Here is a 20978-nt window from a genome sequence, read left to right as displayed (position 1 = left end):
ATGCCTCACGGCCATCTCAGCCTGCATAACCCAATGCTTCCTGAAACTAAACATGGCTAAAACTGAACTTCTAATCTTCCATCCCCCGAACATCCCCTCTTCTCCCACTATCTCCATCAGCATTGGTGAAACCGAGATCACGTCCACCGACCAAACGCGCTGCCTCGGTGTCATCATTGACTCTTCCCTCTCTTTCACCCCCCACACTCGTGCTCTCTCACAGTCTTGCCGCTTTCACCTACGCAACATCTCACGCATCAGACCATTCCTCTCCACTGACGCGACCAAAATTCTCATTCACTCTCTTGTCATCTCCCGCCTTGACTACTGCAACATCCTTCTCTCTGGGCTACCTCTCACCCGCCTCGCACCTCTCCAATCCATTCTTAACGTTGCTGCTAGGCTCATCTTCCTCTCCCGCCGCTCTACCTTCGCCTCCCCCCCTCTGTCTATCTCTTCACTGGCTCCCCATTCCTTTCCGAGTTCTCTTTAAACTCCTCACCACCACCTACAAGGCTCTCTCCTCCTCCACCGCTCCTTACCTCTCTTCACTGATCTCTATCCACACTCCCTCCCGTCCTCTTCGCTCCATCGCTGACCGCCGACTGACCTCTCACCTAATCACCTCCTCCCACTCCCGTGTCCAAGACTTCTCTCGCGCTGCCCCCCTGCACTGGAACAACCTCCCGCCACCCATCAGGCTTTCTGATTCCCTTACCTCCATCAAGCGCTCCCTCAAAACCCACTTTTTTCGACTAGCCTATCCCTCCTCCTAACCTCTTTTGATCCTCCTATCCTGCCTCCGTTCCCCTCCGTTCCTACTTATCCTATTGTTATTCACCCACCTATTTTTAGTATGTTAACTCTTATGAGTAGGGTCCTCCTTCCTCACGTACTCACCCTACCTCATTACCTCACCTGTGCTCCTGTCCTGTTCTATCCTTCCTCTACTTCATCTTCAGTCTCCTTGACAATTTTGACACCTACTTCTGAACTGATGCTGATTTTAGTTCTACCAGCTATACCCCTATTTATACTGTATTTTTCAACACACCCTGTACGTTACCTTGTAATTTTTTTTTTGTTTGCTATGTACGGCGCTGCGGACACTTTGCGGCGCCTTATAAATAAACGTACTACTACTACTAAATATATTATACATCTTTTTCAGTTCAGACTCTTTTTTGTACTATTTAAGGTGAATAATCATTTAGCATGTTGTGATGGTGTTTCTTTATAAGAGGACTAAAAGTATCTTATAGTAGCTTGATGACATCACAAACAAGGCTTAATGTGGACCCAGGATTCATCTCTAATGATACAAGTCTAAACTGAATGCAGCTATTTAGTATGCTTTTAGATGACTCACATATTTCGCTGTTTGTATCCATCTGATTCCTAACCCTTTCTGTCCAATTTATAATTTACAACCAAATGCTTATTTCACATTACAGTTCATTACATTTTTATATATAATTTTTTGTTCCTGTCTTATTTACATGGTGAATGTTTTGTGTCCTGAATGGTACATTTTCTATATATAAGTGGCTTATCCTGACAGGTGACTGGGCCTTTACAGCATTTTATTTGTGTTAATTATACCCCTTTCACATTGCCATCAATGTCACAGGTTGTTGCTCGTGAACATCCAGCAACCAGGTAAATTGTGCACTGTGAAAGCACCCAAGCAAACCCGGGTAGAGCGTAGATTTGAACACAGGTTCAACCCATCTTGCTGTGCAATGGGAATGGGGAGCCAGGTTGTATTTCAACTTGACATCCTTTCACACCATAAGAAGACCCGGCACTTGGAGATGATCTAATATTGAAAGGCTGGCCTAGGACCCATCGGTAGTGATGTCATTAACCCAGCAATAAGCCGGATCAGGTCTCACCTAGGTGAAAAATGTAAATTCAAATCCTAAGGGCATAAAAGGGGGTAAAAAGTTCCATTCAACATGTTGTTGTTGTTATTATTATTTTTATTATTATTAGAATATGTCTTGCTGTAGTATTTGTCAATGGAATTTTCCCTTATTTATATATTTTTTTATTTCAGATGTTAAGCTAAAAACAGCACTTTACCAGTCATGGACAGACGTATTTATGTTGTTAACCTCCTTGCTAAGACAAAATGGGCCAGTTGTTATTTTTCACATAACGGCAGCTTTGACGAAACACGGAAATGCATTCTTTGGTAAGATTTTAATTATTTGTAGTTTCTTTCTTAGAGGTACATTCATGAAAGCTTCTAAAAATGAAAAGAGGTGATGTTGCCCATCAACCAATAAGATTGTATCTATCATTTTCTAGGATGCAATAGAGAATTTGATTGGTTGCTACGAGCAATATCACCTCTTTTCGTTTTTAGAAGCTTCAATAAATTTACCTCTTAATGTTAAAATGTGGCAATGGTTTACATAATTCCCTAGCAAAAATAATAAAAATTGCTAAAGGAATATCCAGCTACAGTAAAAATATCTGTATTTCTATCTGCCACAACCATGGGAGTCTCAAGCTGAAGCTGAAGATCCTGAGGTTCAGAAAAAGCAGTGTTATTTCATAGATATTAGCATCTGTTTTGCAAACACAATACCTCTTGAAGCTCATCTCATATTTATTTGGTAAGAGAAGCAGCTTTGGAAGATAGGATCCCCACTATTCTGCATATCGAGGAGGGGGAATGCCGGCTACCTTATGTTATCACTTTTAGACTTTATCTAGTGAATAAAAACTAACCCTTAGCTGTCAAGAAGGGATAAGGTCATTGGGTCACCAGCATGTTGGTCGACAGTCACTAGGTAGACACCATTAGGTCGACCTGCAGGAAGGTGGTCAGGGTTAATAAGTCGACATGGGTTTTTTAAAAATGTTTGAGCCGACATGTGCCGACAGGCGGTATTTCATGCCCTACTATCCACTAGTGCATGGTGGGAGAATAAAATAGTGTGCTGACTGTAGCAAAGCACCATGCCTGAAACATGGTGTGCGCAGTGTCCATGTCGGGACAAAAAAATGTGAAAAAATCCATGTCGATCTAACCCCATGTCGACCTAATGACCCTGTCGATTTAATCCATGTCAACCTAGACGCACGTCGACCTTCCTGCATGTCGACCTAATTGTGTCGACCTAATGACTGTCGACCAACATGCTAGTGACCTAATGATCCATACCCGTCAAGAACAGACATCTTTACAATTCTGTGGACAGCCAGTGTCAACACAGGAATGCTTTTGCACAGTTTATAGTTGATCAGATACAGTATTTACAAGATGTGATATCCATACCTCCCAACTTTGTTAATCCCCAAATCAGGACCAGCGGCGCCGTTGGTGCTCCCGGACCAAAAGGGGGTGGGGCTAATGGGTGTGGCCTCGTTTACAAGGTGTGGTCTAGCAGTGCGACTCACATTTTTTTTTTTCATTTTTGCCCTCCCTCCGTCCCTCCTTCCTGCACTGAAGAGATCACCAACCGCCTCCCTGCCCTCGGGACACTGCCACCCGAGGAAGGGACAGCAGGACAGTCTCCAAATATCGTGACTGTCCCTCTGTAATCAGCTTACCAAATGTAGCATACCTACAGTATATTATACTGTAGGCATTAATGTCTGTGTGTGTGATTGTATGTATATATGTATGTACTCAGTGGGTTGAGAGCACTCTTGGGGATCTTTTATTAGGTATGTGTTATCATTACAGGGCTATCACATACCTAATAAAAGTTATATAATACATTTTATGCATTTACAATTCCCCAAAGATGCGCTTAACCCACCGAGTATTTATCTCTGCTCTCCCCATACTTTTATGTTATATTACTTAGTGTTCATTCTAGCACCCGCCAACTTTGAAAACCCATTCAGTTCCTCTTCTCTGCCTGGGGTGTCGCCCTCTGTTATAGTGCTTCTAGCAGAGTGTAGTCTGTATATCAGCACTGATATGCAAACCAGAACTGTGCTAGAAACACCAAAGCAGACAGCGACACCCCAGGCAGGGAAGAGGAACTGCATGGCTTTTCAAAGTTGGCGGGTGCTAGAATGAACACTAATTACACTAATTACTCAGACCACCACCAGCCACTACTCAGAATCACTCACCACCAGTAACAAATACTGTGTGTCAACAGTTTATAAAAAACTCTGTTCTCCTGAATTGGCTTTGGGATGTTCTTCTTTCTTTAAAGTTTTTTATTGCAAAATACTGTCTAATCATCTAATTTATACGTGTCAAAAAATAGAATTAAAAAATGTTAATTCAAGCCACCCCATAGTTATCATGATAATTGTATATAATAAAATTGTACTGATCTTGCTATATTGAGTACTTTTAGGAAGTTATTCAAAAACTGTTGTAAAAGAAGACTTTTTTGAAATTCTTTGATCATTTGGTTTTGTCTAGACACCATTTCTGAGTGTGTAGCAGTATCTGGAAACCATCCCAGTCTATGCGCAGCTTGCCTCTATTTTCTATCAGCTCTCCTAGTAGAGGAAGGGAATCCGCAAGTTCGTGAGACAGAGTCAAGTACAACGCTGAGTTACCTTTTAGATGGAAATCTAAAAATGGGGAATAGCCTTTGCAAAATTATTTTACAGGTTAGTCTTTGTTGCTGGTATGCATGTTTTATTTAGAATTTCGAAGATCTATTGTTATATATAAAATGTAAAAAAAAAATCAATAAAATCATCCATATAAAGGAATTTTTATAATTCTATGGTATACTTTTGTTTGGGATATTTCTTCTAAATGTAACCTACCATCAAACAAATAATTGTTAGTTACAGCTACAGATTATGTTGATGAATATAGTGTAATGGGGTAGCAGTCAATTTACCAACAGTCATAATCCTGACACCCATGGACTGATAGTCAAAATACCGACATTCAATTTGCTTACATGTTCAAAATACTGATAAAATCAATATGCCCACATTTAAAAAGCAGACGTGTCAAAATGTCGACATGAGTTTTAAAGGAATATTTGCCTGAAAACAGATTTGTTCATACTTTACCATCCCATTGGACCTGGAGCAAGAATATAATAGTGTGCCAAACTCAGCAAGGAACTGTGCCTGAAGAATGATGGTGGGATGAGGTACACTTAGCTGGTGTCCAGGTGGAAATAGGCACCAAAAATCCCAAAGAAACTCATGTCAGTATTTGAACGTCGGTCAATGGGCGTCGTGATTATGACCATTGGTATTCTGTCGTAATCGTGCGGAACCTGTGTAATGATGCCCTTCTCCTCAGGATAACAGGGATCACTGACATGGTTAATATATACCTTTTATGGTATACAGTGATGCTTTGGTAGTCATAACAATGTGTAGGACTGTGAAAATAAAGCCCTGTTAGAGGAGCATTGTCACTGCAGATTCCTGTAATAGATTGTTTAGTTTGCTGCACTGATAACCTTCCACTGAGCAGTAATCATACATACTGTAGACATTAGAGGAGTTCATTTGCAAAGCCAAACAAAATATGCAAATTGAACTATATCTAAACATTAAAGCATGCCTTCATCTATTAATCAAAAATATTAGGCCACCAGGATATATTGTGCAATTAAACAAAATGTAACCTGCATTTGCTATAGAGCTATGAAGAGAAATCCACGGAGGACCCTCTCAAACAAGTGTGTGCAAGCGCTTTAATCTCACTGTTGGCTGTTAGCAGAAGTGCCCAGATGTACAGTTTGCAAGGTGAGCTCATTTATTTTTGTATATTTAGAATAAAACCCTAAAAGCCACATTGTACTTTGTATTAGAAAGTTGATATTGGAAGGATACACAGTATATTGTATATCAATATTCTTTAACAAAGAGGCAAACACAACTGGCCAGATGAACTAAGCTTTGAAAAGTGATACATGACTTACCAATCAGCTAATAACTGTCATTTTTCATACCCAGCTTGAAACATGACGGTTGGGAGCTGATTAGCTGGTGCTTTATCACTCTCCACTTTATCATGATTCAATGCTTAGTTTATCTTGCCCAAGGACATAGAGTTGGTTAAAAAGGGGGCAGACAAGAAGACCAGAGGAGAGAAAATCATGCTCTTGTTCAGAAGAAAAGCAAGGCTGAGACAACAACCACATGCCACAGGTGAAAAATGTGTGCGGTGGGAGACAGTGCCAACATGGATAGTGTTATGTAAAATGCTAGTAGACAATGATAATAGGTGGGGGTTTAAATAGCATTTAAGGCCAAAATGTGCACCTAGTGGCATTCTGAGTGAGATATGATCAAATTACCGTCAGTTGGGATCCCAACAGACAGCGATATTCCAATGGTCAGAATTCAAACACATCCTGTAGATAAATACTGGGATTGGGTTTAGGCACATGAGGGAGGGGGGGAGTGTTAGGGTTAGGCTGTGGAAAAGGGGGGTTAGGGTAAAGCTGCTGGATGGGAGAGTATAAATGATTACTACACTGTGTGAGGTTTCTGAAATCCTGCTGTTGTTTTTTTTTTGACTGCATTTCATGCACAACCTCTCTGATTCTTTTAGCTCCCAGCTTTTGTTATAGATTTTTACATTCCTTTTACATGCTTGCCTGTTGACATGTAATTACAAATGCATCTTTCTTTCAATATATTTGTTTACAATTTTTATTGCGATTAAGTAATGTTTAATCCTTGACCCCTGAAATTAACAGATTGCTTATAACTAGTTTAAGAAAATAGAGGTTGGTTAAAGTTTAATTGGACATGGGATTGTAGAGATTCTTGAAGATGAGAGTTGGGATGTTTTTAACAGCGGTAATTCTAGGCACAAGTTATTGACAGCACAGAGGATGAGCGAAATAGAGTGTGGAGGTGGATGAGTTCAGCTATGTTGGGGAAATGGTAGAGGTCTTTGTAGGTGAGGGTAGGGAGTTTATATTGAGTTCTGTAACAAATGGGATGCAAGTGGAGATAATAGTAGAACAAGAATGGTGAAAGAGGAAACTGTCTTCCCATGACATGGATGGTAGTTTGCAGTATACATGGGTATACTTGCATATATACTTGTATACTTGCGTTATCATCATGAATGATAACGTTGTAATCCTGAATAGGTTTCTAAGGAATTAGTGACTGGATGCAAGGAGTGAAATATACTATGGAGTCAATGATGCCACTTATACAGTGGACAAGAAGGCAAGAGTATAGCATATTGTTTTCCACAGAAGACAATTTTAGACCTTTTACATTCAAATACTGTTGAATGTTCAAGAGCAGATACAATTTCTGCTGGACACATAGAGAGAAGGTATGAGCTTGTGATAGGAGAGGTAGATTTGGGTATAATCAACATGATGATGTTACTGTTTAGCACAGCATGTAATTGGTTCAAAAGAAATTTGACGACGAGAATGACAGAAGGAATAATCCCGAGCCTTTTGGGATTTCAATAAAAAGAGGAAGACTATTGGAGAAGATGGAGGTAGAAATAGATGTATTTGGATAAGTAGTAGGTGGTCCAGGAGAGCACATAGATCAGAATAGTGGAATTGTAGTTCAATAGGAGGGGGTTTCACAGTATTGACAGAGAGGTCAAGGATGATGAACAAAGAGAAATATACCTCTTGGCATAGAGTGGATATTTTCTAGCCCTTATGAAACTTGAAAATGAATGGAGGTAGAGTAATTGTGCATTAGTTGGAGGGACAGAGTGCAGACTTTTTTTAATGAGTGAAATAAGAACACATTTAAAAGATGAAGGAAAGATTATAGTATATTCCAACAAGTTGAAGAAGCGGATTAGGTGCTAGCAGGCATTGGAAGAGAAGAAATGAAATCTAGGTAGCAGAATGCTAGCATTGGGGCTGGTTGAGACTTTTGGTGATGTGCTTACTACATGTTTTTTATTTTGTTATTTTTCAGTACACAGTGGAACAAATGTAGTCACTTGCAATTCTCTGCTTTTCAGCCACGTGGGTTTTTTCTAAAATTAATTAACAGTTACCCCTACACAGACTAGAGTTGCTGTGAAATCAATGATTGAAGCTGGGACACAATGATGGTTATTTTATTCATGAAGCACAGTATTCTAGCACTCGACTTTTTCATCCATCTGACATGTGTAGAACTATCTAGTTCTCATTGGCAGGTGGACATAGAACACCCAGTGACATACAATTTAGTTGTAATTACTTTTTACTCTGTACTTTAACATGTGAAAAGTGTTTATTTACTTTAATAAGCCTTTAAGGATCTTTTGAAGCAGTACTTTCCTGTAGCTGAGTACATATTCTATATACGTTTACTGTATTTCACAATAATGTAATCTGCAATTATGGGGCTGATTACTTTTCTAAAGCCTGTTCTTCTTATGTAGCTCACCTTATAGATTCCTGCACTGAAAGGATGAAATATATTCATGCACAACTGACGTTAGAATCCCTACGAACAGGAAAGTCTACACCGAGAAAAAAGGTATTGGTTCATTGATAAATACAGTATTAGTTTCCAATAACAAATTTCGGTACTTATGTAGTATCTGGGCTGCCGATTTTTTGATTGTATGCCTTAAGTTAAGGCATACAATCAGATGCGATGCGATGCGATATCGCATCGCATCGCATCCGATATCGGATGCGATATCGGATGCGATGACCCGATTTTTCCATAGGAATCAATGTTAAAATGATTCCTATGGAAAAATGGGTCCTTTTCATACCCCTACTATCCAAGTGGGCATGGAGTTGGATATAAACCTGTGGCGAGCGTAGCGAGCCACCGAGCCCGAAGCGTGGCGAGCGAAGCGAGCCCCGCGAGGGGACGGTATTCGTCCCCTCGCGGGGCTCGCTTCGCTCGCCACGCTTCGGGCTCGGTGGCTCGCTACGCTCGCCACAGGTTTATATCCAACTCCATGCCCACTTGGATAGTAGGGGTATGAAAAGGACCCATTTTTCCCATTGAATTCCATGTTAAAATGGACTCAGTCCATTTTAACATTGATTCATATGGAAAAATCGGGTCATCGCATCGCATCGCATCGAATCGCATGGTCGCATGCGATGCGATGCGATCTCCCGATCCGACCCGATTTAGAAATCGGCAGCCCAGTTACTACATAAGTACCCAAATTTCAATTTTGATGTGAGATAAGTAACTGCTTGTTCATTTTCACACATGCTGCTAAAATATTAACGTTGGTGAAAGAATATTAGCCATCACACCAACCAGCGTGTCGAAGTGTATGCTGTCTCTTGTGACATAGTAGTGTATATAAGAGCTGCAGAAAATATCTATTTGTCAACGTCACAACACACCATCTAGGCTAAATACACTGTCAGACTCCAGCAACTCTTGTATCGCTTTATGGGGGGGAACTGCCATTTGCTGTCTATGCTAATGGGTGTCTTTAGGAGCTATATAGTTGTTGCTCTGAACAGAGACCCATTAGCATTTACGCGACTATAAGCATCTCGCTTAGCAGTGCAAAGTGGATAAATCAGAATAATGCTGCCGCATAGGCATCTAAATGTCCAAAACTACAGAATTTTTTCTTGCACCTCCAGAGGCTGCTGCAAATAAAAAATTGTGTGCCAAGAATAATGGGTGACTGATCAGAGCAACAATTGAATCTCTGATAGATGCACATTACTATAGATGACCAGCAGAGGGCACGTAGCAGAATTGAATCCCCCCCCCCCCTATTTGCTCACCTGCAACGAGGACTACCCCGAAATATCATGAACTGTTTATGACGGCAAGCATTGTTTGTACATTTATTTGTTCGTATATCTATATATTATTTTTCAATTATATGTTGCACCAGTACCAAACTGTTTAGTCCTTAAACCCACAGTGCACACACTTATCCGTGGTGCCTTTTTGAAAGTTTGGTACCAATCAGTTAGTATTAACACATTTTTGCCTTGTTGTTTTTTCACACGGCATACTTTGTGTTCTCTACAACACACACATTGGTTAAGGAGAACACTAAGGAGTTGGTCAGTGCTGTTCACCCAAACCCTGCCTGTAGCTTGACAATTAGGAGCCGATTGGCTGTTGCATTATTATTGACACTTTATCACTTAACCAGGCTTAATAATCTGCCCCATTGATAAGACTCTGCTGATAAATTTGATATGTGACCCTTGTATATCTGTATACAACTGAGTCACTGAATCTCCATATGGAGTGCTACAATGTAGAAGTCGCAACTTTTTCCAATACAAGTTCTGTTCTGCTTCTTATACAGACTCAGTCGCACACAGTATAGTGTCATATATCAAATTAATCAGCACAGTCTCCTGGTGCTTCCAAGTCTAATATCATTGAATCTACAAATTATTTTCAGCATAAAATCTTTTTGACCAATTCTAGTGTTCCTGGGACCTGGCGGCCCACTCACACCAGGTATCTTGTGCTGAGTAACACATTGAGACTACATGTAAATCTACTGTAGATCTGAGAGATAAATGACTCCTTTGACCAATGCTAAAATTGTTGTTGTCAGACACTTCAATTTGGCTTCCTGTGGATTCCAGACCCCTTTTCACTTGCCCCATCTGCCCTGAGTTATATGGTATCTGTTGTAATTTACAGATGTCTCCTACACTGTTTTTTTTTCCTTTATTTTATTGTTATAAAATACTGCATATCCTTTTCTGAGGAAGACTGAGTAAATTTATGACCAATGATCTGATTCTGGCATAGAAGGTTGTTCCCTAAACTGGCAACCTATCACTACAAAATAGATTTTTGCATATACTGTAAACTGCAAAAAGAACATCTTGAAGATTAGCTTACTAGAAGAGCACTTACTGTATAGATTTGTTCTCTTGAATCCTATTTGTTTACTTTCTCTTTAGGAAGAGAATCTCTTCAAGCAGTTAAAAGTTACTCTGCATCTTTTGAGAAACTGTCTTTATAAAAATGAAGAGTGTAAAGTAAGTATTGGTGTCATATATAAAGAACAGAAATTATATTAAACTGTATGAGCCACATGTAATCTTATATACATCTTGTAGCATCTCTCACCTTGAAAACGGGGCGCACTAGACTCCCAAACGTCGGACATTGAGATGTGTGTGTATTTCACATTAAAATAGTTTGTTTTGCTAAACTGCCAGTCTCTGTTGGGCCGCAGCAACCCCCACAGCAAACACCTTTTTAAAACACCTGGGAACTCCCCACAGACTTCTGGAAGAGTCATTATCCTACATCCTTTCCACAGTAGTGATATGGGAAGGTGTTTGATGACTTCATTGGAGCCTCACGCACTCGCATTGCTGCAATTTGCACCATTCTGCAGTGGGGTCATAGTGATTTATGTTCCCTGGTCACCCCAGAACCTTCACCTACATTTCTGTGAAATCAATGGAAATAATATTGTCAGCAAGTATTCTGTTTGATCTGTTCACTGCAATTTACACTAATAAGAGCAAAATGTGGTTATTTTTTTAAAGCTAACAGCATGTTCATGATATATTCATCATGTTAATCAGCGTTGTATGATTCTTGTGGTCGTCAGGTTTATTTCCTTTTTTATAAGATGATCTTAGCTGAAGTTTAAACACTGTCTATAATGTGCCGTTCACTGTATGACAAACAAACTATATACAACTGTAGCACTACTTCCTGTGTAGTTTGATTTAAGAAAAACATCAGTTTGGATTAATTGCCACCCTAAATATAACCACTGGAATGTTACAGGGAACAAAGTTATGTATTCTGCGTAATTAAACTTTCAATGAAGAAACAATATATAGTATGTATATGTGTGTGTGCATATGGCGATACATTGATGGATATAAACAAAAATGGATAGTACACTCCTCCAAATATATATAATATACACATACAGAATTCCACCACACTCGCCGTTCCTAGAAATGGAGTGCACACCTGCACTCACCATTCCCAGGTTGGGGTGCAGTGGAACGTGATGATATTCCTTACATAAATAAAAACAGAGAGCTCAGCACTCACCATTTTAAAATCACTCACCTTAATAAAGAAATACATTTTAGTTAATGGATTGATTAATTGATTACTAGCTTGCAGTCCATTGTCAAGGAACCCATTTCACTGCAAGTCCTGCTAACACTGGGGGAAATTCACTAAGATGGGACTTCTATTTCAGATGGGATGTTGCTGTGGGCAACCAATCAGATACTATCTATTATCTTCTAGAATGTGCTAAATAAATAAGAAGTAGCTTCTGATTGGTTGCCCATAGCAACATCCCATGTGAAATAGAAGTTCCATCTTAGTAAATTTCCCCCTCTGACTCTTGAGAACCAGTCAACTGCTATGACTCATTGCTTCTAAAGATGACAGTCACCAACACAGCTCTTGAATACCACTAAGGAATCAGCTTTCACAGCTTAAGGATAAATGAGCTTACATAGAGGTGCATGAGAACACTGTGCTCATAAATGTTAATTCAAAATTAACACAAATATACACATACAGAATTCCACCACACTCGCCATTTGCTACTGTCACACCACAGCATTTAGTGAGTGTAAGGCTGTTTAACAGGCTAGATGTAAGAGTATGATATAAAGGGGGCTATGGTAGATCTGAGTGAAGCAATGTATGTATAGTACAGTATATATCCATTGGCAGACGTACCAGAGACAATGGAGTAGGCTGCTGCCTGGCTCAAGCACTGAAGGGGTACCTCCTCTAGTATATAGCTAGTAAGCAATGCTCCTAATTGTCCATTTCTATCTGTCAAGAACATTGCATTCCTAGAGGCTCTCACCAACTTTTCCTACAGTACATACAAATTAAATATTCTCTCAAGCTATTATCCTGAGCTAGAAGTACATTATGACTCCTTGTCAAGTTTTCTTTGTATTACACACAATGCCTAACTCAGGCAAAAAAGCAAGCAACTGGGCAAAACCATGTTGTACCGCAGGTGGGGTAGATGTAACTTGCTTAGAGAGTTACATAACAGCAATGTGCAGTCCAGTCTAATGTTGCCCTTATATGCTAATTGGGTACTTGTTTCCTATCTGGGCGCCCACGATCATAATCGCGGTCATCGGGGGTAAAATCGGGGCCATCGCGGGCATCGCGGCCGATAAAAAATCGGGTGCGATGTGCCAGACGCGATGCCCGCGATTTTCCCATAGAGAACAATGTTAAATGCCTCAATTTACCCGCGATGACCGCGATTTACCATAGGAAACAATGTTAAATGGATCAATTTCCCCAAATTATCATAGGGAACAATGGGAAATGGGGCAAAAACACCCCTGAACATAAAAATGTCCCCCCAAAAGTAGTTGACGCCACCCCGCCATCAACACGAACCCGAAGCGTGGCGAGCGCAGCGGTACGCGTCCTCCGACCTTTTCATGCCCTACTATCCACTAGGGCGTGGAGTGAGAATAGAATAGTGTGGCGAGCGCAGCGAGCCCGAAGCGTGGCGAGCGCAGCGAGCCCCGCGAGGGGACGCGGATACCTTCACAGGTAAACGCATCCCCTCGCGGGCTTCCCAGGTGTCCGCGACGCCATGGACACCTGGGAAGCCCGCGAGGGGACGCGTATAACTGTGAAGGTATCCGCGTCCCCTCGCGGGGCTCGCTGCGCTCGCCACGCTTCGGGCTCGGTGGCTCGCTGCGCTCGCCACACTATTCTATTCTCACTCCACGCCCTAGTGGATAGTAGGGCATGAAAAGGTCGGAGGACGCGTACCACCGCCCCTCGCGGGCTCGCTGCGCTCGCCACGCTTCGGGTTGGCGTGGATCGTGGGGTGGCGTTAAAAATTTGGGGGGACATTTAAGGGTTAATGGGCTATGTGGCCCATTTAACATTGATTCCTATGGCCAAATCGGGTCCATTGAGCCATTTAACAGTAAAATCGGGTCCATCGGGCCTTTTAACATTGAATCCTATGGTAAATCGGGAGCATCGCGTCGTGGTGATCGCGGGTACATTTATGTCTGGCCGCGACGCGACCGACACGATTTCCATGTTTAACATGGGTTTCAATGGGAAATCGCGGGCATCGCGTCGGTCGCGTCGCGGCCAGACATAAATGTACCCGCGATCACCACGACGGGCGCCCAGATAGGAAACAAGTACCGCTAATTGCATCATTTTAGCCCTAACCATATGCAAACACGTGGCCTCATGTTGTGATTAGCCCACTGCTGACGCCACCTACCTGTTTTCCTCCCTGGGCACCTCCTTTAGAGGAAAGCATTCAATTAGGTAAGTATTAACTGCAATCTAAATTGCAATGCAAAAATAAAGCTGTGTAACATTTGTGGTCTACATGAAAAAGCACACAGTATTTACTCTGTACAAAATAACCATATGTTTCTCTTCTGTCCTGCCTCCATAGCTGCGGGACATGCGTGCAGGCCTTATATAGTAGGGTATCCAATTAACCTCGGTAAATTACCATGGGTAATTGTCCGACTGGGGCCTATCCAATTTGCCTTGATACGCTGAAGCATTCTTATTGGGGATTGTTTCATCATTTGGGGCTAATTGGATACCCCTGGTAATGTGCACACAGATTTGTCTTTATATCCATTAATATATTTTTAATTTATTTTATTCAAGATTTGTGGTTCTCTTCTCTAAAAAATGTGCATCCTGACCAAACTAAAACCTGGTTTGGATTTCCATGGGTTTGGATTTATTTCTGAAGTTCGGGTTTGGAATTGCAAATATTAGATGGTTTTAGCTGTTTTTTTATCAGCTAATACTATTTATTTACAGTCTGGGCAAGTCTCTAATTTTCAGATACCACTTCTGCAAATACAACAATCATTCCACTTGAAATTTTCACAGAGAGTGTAATTTAGTAATTGTTTAATGAATAATACACTTCATTAGTCTTTTCATCCTTCGCCTTTATTTATTAACAGTTTCTTAAATAGCACACACATATTCCACAGCGCTTTACAGAGAATAATTGAACATTCATATCAGTCCCTGCCCCAGTGGAGCTTACAGTCTATATTCCCTACTACACTGTACACACATTCACTCTTGGGGATGCGGTCATCTATTAGAGTGAACTTAGGTCTACAGTCATTAGGTCGACCCCACTAGGTCGACTGGCAGGAAGGTCGACCTGACTTAATGTCGACATGGGCCAAGGTCGACGTGACTTAAGGTCGAATTTGCATAAAGGTCGACATGAGGAAGGTCGACTGGTCATAAGGTCGACATGGGGTTTTTCACTGTTTTTTGAGCCGACATGTGCCAACAGGCGGTATTTCATGCCCTACCATCCACTAGGGCGTGGAGGAGGTTATTAAAGCTGTGGCGAGCGAAGCGAGCCACCGTGCCCGAAGCATTGCGAGCGATGCGAGGGTCCGATTTTCATTGCCAACTGTGTCCATGTGGACTGTGTCGACATTCGGATAAGAAAAACAGTGAAAAACCCATGTCGACCTTATGTCCAGTCGACCTTCCTCATGTCGACCTTTATGCAAATTCGACTTTAAGCCATGACGACCTTGGCCCATGTCGACCTTAAATCATGTCAACCTTCCTGCCAGTCGACCTAGTGGGGTCGACCTAATGACTGTAGACCTAAGTTCATTCTGACAGATGTACCGATTCCCACTCTTGAGGGAATTTTGTTTGGAGCCAAAATACCAGTATATTTTCGGATTGTGGGAGGAAACCGGAGTACCCGGAGGAAACTCACGCAAGTATGGGGAGAATGTACAAACTCCGCAGAGTTAGGGCTTTCTGTACATACACATGTTCAGACATCTTACATCAGCATTAGCTACGGAATAACTACTTTGCATAAAGTCACTTGGTGATCATTATAATTTGATGTTTTTATATACTTGTAAATTTCATATTCTATTGATATTATTATTATACTTATTAATATGTTATGGTTTTCATTAAATCATCCATTGTTTAATAATTGTTCTGGAGTGTAATGTATTAGAGAGTTTCAGTAGAATTAAACTGATGGTTGCTAATTTGTGGTGTTTGTCCTAATTCCAAGTGTGCAAAGCATAATGTTCTGTTTGCGTTGGCATGGGAAGAAAAAGTAAAAGAGATGAACAGTTTTCCACCGACTCCGTGCCATCTGTCTGATTCAAACTATTGACCGTTCTTACCCTAAATCATTTTGTCGAAAGGCATTATCAGTTTTGTAACAGATTGTTGTAAACTAAACAAAAACCTGGGTCTTAATCATAATGAAAATCGTTACTTTAGCCTTTATAAGAGCTGCAATGTTTCACAGACAATAATTTGTAACTAACAAATACAAATTACATAGATGTGAGAATGGAATGGGTGGTATAGTTCACGTAATATAAATCTTGCTAAAAATAATAATTTAACCCTTTGAGTGCCAAATTGCTGTGAGCAAGCCTCAAAATATCCGTTAAAAATGCCAGCATCGTTCACAGCGACTGTTCTTTTAGTATAAATAAATACAAATACAGCCAAGTCAATTAGTTGAAGTTTAGTTAAATATTGCACCCAAAAAAAAGAACAGTATCTGGCATTTTTAATGCATATTTTGACGATCTCACACAGCAACATTGACACTCAAGGGGATTAATAAAAAGGTTTTTTGGGGCAATTTTCACACCTATTTTGACAAATTCCCTTGGCACTCAAAGGGTTAAGCAACATTTTAATGCAATGTGCCCATTTGTGTGTTGAAATTGGCTGTGCAATTTTTTAGCAAGCATCATAAAGTGCTGCAGACCATGGCATAGCTATAGTCTGTGCTGGGTGTGTAGCCACCCAGTTTCAATGCCCACCCTCATTGCCCCCCTGGAACCACCTTGGGAAAGCAATACCCATCTAGTGCATGGTTGTGGGTGGACATTTTGCTATAGGTGTCCCCATGGGTTTAGTAAAGCCCCTGGCTACAAACTCTGTATTGCTGAAATGAATAATACAGATGAAATATTTTGATGTTTGATTGCACAGATCACTCTTATTTATGGAGGCTCAAACCCGCAGATTATCCTGTGCATATCTATCGGATATAAAATGAATGGCCCCTGTAACTGGCCCCAAACTGTTCTGGATTCTTATAATTATTTTTAATATATGCACATTTTTCTGCACATTTTTTTAAATGCAGTTAACAAAGTTTTATATTCTGCAAACAGGATATATTACAAATTATTTTTCAATGAACTTTTCCTTCACCAGACAGCAGCCCTGGAATCTCAGTTTGTTCCTGTACTTCATTCTCTTTGGCCGTGGCTTTTGATGGATGATACGTTGATGCAAGGTGCTTTACAATTACTTTGTGTCTACACAGCAGATTTTCCTGCAGGTAAAGAAAACGATGGACACGTTTTTGCTGCCCATATATCTTTCATGCCCAAATTTCATTTCATAACTGTAACTGGAAAGATGATAGTTTCAATTGCTCTTTATCTTGCTCTCTGCTTGGGCGCTTTAAACTGCATTTACTTTATTATATCTGTGACTGTGTTTTATTTTCTTGCTTTCAAATGCTCTGTTTAGAACCCACATCCTGTCTATTTTGAACTTCATGCTTTCCTGCTTTCTCTCTGTTTATGGCATTGCATTTTAGAACAAAATTTTCTTGGTTGTGGCTTTTATACTCTTAGAACATTGTGTGTGTGTGGGGGGGGGGGGGGGGGGGTTCTACCTTCACTATTACTTTATTTGTTTGGATATCTATATTAAGTTCAAAAACAATATTTGACTATCAATTTCATTTTTACACATTTTAATCAGGTGTTATTTGTGTACTGTATCTGTACTGAACTGTCAGTTAAACATTTATTGACGAGAGCATCCTGGTTTTTCCCCCATTATAAAGCATGCAGTTCATTATGCTGGACAAACACTGGAGTCGCGACCAGTCAGCCTTCTCAGAAATCCCAAATGAACAACTCGCTATTGCAAAGCGTGTTAAAGATTGCCGCAGAACCTGTATCCAATAGCACCAACATGCAACAGGTGGCATTTGGTCTTCTTTCTAATCTTGCTGGTACTCAGGACTGCAAGTGTATCATTCAGAAGGTATGATTATTTAGGTATTGGTAATTTCATACACAAAAATACTCCTAGAAAATTAGATATTTGACTGTACATAACTACAAAATGATATCTTAATTTTGGCAGAACTTTAAATTTGATTTTATTTTGTTGAATTTAATTAGGGATAAAAAGCCAGGTAGAATTTGTTATTTATCTATTAATAATTGTAACTTTGAAATACAGTACTACAATTTTGAAGAATAATATATTGTACTGGAATTATGATCATCATGTTTATGAAATGTTAAGGCTCAGAGTCAATAAGCCCCATGGTTAAATCTCTGCCCTGAGCTACAGTATTCAATTAGTGTCTCTACCACAGTGGTTCTCAGACTCAAGGTGCAGTAACAATCCAGGATTTCCAGGTGCCACGGTGTATCACCAACTGTCACATTTTACAAATTTACAGGTAACCTGGAAAACATTAACTGTTAGTGTTTCTTATGGTCCGAGTTTGGTAGACACTGCTCTACACTGCAATGAATGCATGCTCTGTAGCTTACCGTGCGGGATAATGCATCCTAGTCACATCACTTTGCACCTACTGTAAATGCATTTTCAATAAAAATGATGCAAAAAGTATTACCTTATGCGTGCAGAGTCTCATGGGACATTACACGCCGAGAAGGGCTGTTTGATACAACTGCAGCAATGATGAGGACATATTTGTAGCCATGCTTCTAAAGGTGCCCATACACTAGAGCGATATAAATGCCATGTGGTCACTTTTTATGTGATAGCGGCAATCAGTCGCATAAAAAGCAGATCCGATGCCATGTGAGTTGCACTACCAGCAGAGAGATTTGTTATATCGCAGCCAAGTCAGGCAGGCTTGGCTGAGGTTGCATGCAATATAGCATATGTGATCTTGCTGCCCAGGAAGGTCCTGGGCGGCTCAATGGGGGAACGTCGGCGACTTCTCTTGTAGAAGTCACCCCACTGTATGGCCAGCTTAAGTTTCCACTTTGACCACTCTATAGAACAGAATTCAGTTGCATTGGATATTATTGTTTAGTTTAGGAGTGGGTCATAAGACTTAATAATGTGCAGTCTAGGAATAATTTATTTTAATGGTTTTGGCATGTTTCAATGAATAATAGTTCATGTTATAAGAAGAGTTGGTACTTGTGAGTTATCCGGGCGTCCGATTTTTAAATCGGGTCGGATCGGGACATCGCATCGCATCGCATGCGACCATCGGATGCGATGCGATGCGATGACCCGATTTTTCCATAGGAATCAATGTTAAAATGGACTGAGTCCATTTTAACATGGAATTCAATGGGAGAAAGGGTCCTTTTCATACCCCTACTATCCAAGTGGGCATGGAGTTGGATATAAACCTGTGGCGAGCGTAGCGAGCCACCGAGCCCGAAGCGTGGCGAGCGTAGCGAGCCCCGCGAGGGGACACAGAATACCGTCCCCTCGCGGGGCTCACTTCGCTCGCCACGCTTCGGGCTCGGTGGCTCGCTACGCTCGCCACAGGTTTATATCCAACTCCATGCCCACTTGGATAGTAGGGGTATGAAAAGGACCCCTTTTTCCATAGGAATCATTTTAACATTGATTCCTATGGAAAAATCGGGTCATCGCATCCGATGGTCGCATGCGATGCGATGCGATATCGCATCGCATCTGATTGTATGCCTTAACTTAAGGCATACAATCAAAAAATCGGACGCCCGGATAACTCACAAGTACCGAAGAGTTTTACCTAATGATAGCTTTGGCTTCTTTGTTTTACAGAGCAATTTCTTACAAAATTTTCTATCGCTATCGCTGCCGAAAGGAGGAAATAAGAACCTCGGTGTTATGGCTAACCTGTGGCTTACATTTTTATGGAATTTATCATTGGGAAATGATGGACAGTTGATGATCATGAAGTTAAAAGGAAGTTTAGATCTTCTTCTAGAGATTACAAAATATAAGCAGAAATGTAAATTCCCTACAGTCTTGCTAATTTTGCATAATATCTGCTTCAATCCAACCAACAAACCCAAAATACTTTCCAATGGTAAGAACCCATCTTAATGTAATAATGGAATGCATGGATCTCAAGCCTGCCATGCTCTAGTGCGATTTGGGCACTTTTCAGATTTTGACGGATCAGGCAAAGAATCGGGTGAAAAGTGTCAAATCACATGTGTTTCAGCTCCAATACTGATCTGATACATGCTCTCGGAGCCGGAGATCACAAATTCTGCACTCAATATTTGTCAGATCTAGCGGCCTTGGCTAGGATCGCATGCTATATATCATATGCAAAAGTACCACATAAGATATATCTCATGTGTTGTAGCTTCTGGGTCACTTTCTGGGGTATCGCATGCAATGCTAGCATGCAATACCTCAATCTAGTGTATGGGGGTCATCACTGTAAACAACAGTTCAATGTTGTGCTTTTCCAGACACAACCAGCATGGTCATGCCAGAGCTGCCCTACCTGCTGTGGAAAATGAGTTTGCCATGCAAATATCCTCTTTTTTTATTTGCTCCCAACTCTGAATCAGGGCCAGCACATCATATACAGGAAGACTGATATGCATTACCCATTCACCATTACATTATAAATGTGACCAGAACTACATAGTGCCATCCTTTGCTTTAACCCTTTGAGTGCCAACGTTGCTGTGAGCAATTCTCAAAAGAGCCACTAAAAATGCCAGCATCACTCAGTGTTCTTTTAGTATAAATAAATACAAATACAGCCAAGTCAATTAATTGAAGTTTAGTTAAATATTGCGCCCAAAAAAAAAGAACAGTCGATCAGATCAGAATCAGCTTTATTGGCCAGGTATACTTGCGTTTACTAGGAATTGGATTTGGATTGCTGTGCAACAGCCGTTTAGGTAAGAGTTAAACAGTGACAGTACAGATATACATAACACATACAGGTATATTCTCGATGTGCCCTGGGGATTATAGACGCAGGGAACATATATTAGCTGAGCTGCACTGCACCTAGGCAGCCATCAGCGGCGCCACTGGTCATTGCAACAGCC

The 20978-nt window shown here is 40.8% G+C and overlaps 1 protein-coding gene across 2 annotated transcripts in view; it reads left to right on the top strand.

The window, feature by feature from the left end:
• The window catches only part of RTTN (rotatin), a 206338-nt gene that overhangs the window by 177376 nt on the left and 7984 nt on the right, over nt 1-20978 (top strand). For both annotated transcript variants that reach the window (XM_083187719.1, XM_083187718.1), the window contains 8 exons: nt 2060-2197; nt 4400-4593; nt 5595-5700; nt 8324-8421; nt 10809-10886; nt 17113-17239; nt 17756-17958; nt 19723-19990. In XM_083187719.1, coding sequence (XP_083043845.1) covers nt 2060-2197; nt 4400-4593; nt 5595-5700; nt 8324-8421; nt 10809-10886; nt 17113-17239; nt 17756-17958; nt 19723-19990 — 1212 coding nt within the window. The remainder of the gene's footprint in view (nt 1-2059; nt 2198-4399; nt 4594-5594; nt 5701-8323; nt 8422-10808; nt 10887-17112; nt 17240-17755; nt 17959-19722; nt 19991-20978) is intronic.

This window comes from Crinia signifera, chromosome 5, assembly GCF_055691185.1.
Source record: "Crinia signifera chromosome 5, ASM5569118v1, whole genome shotgun sequence".
Classification (NCBI taxonomy): domain Eukaryota; kingdom Metazoa; phylum Chordata; class Amphibia; order Anura; family Myobatrachidae; genus Crinia; species Crinia signifera.
This window is presented reverse-complemented; position numbering and strand designations above follow the sequence as displayed.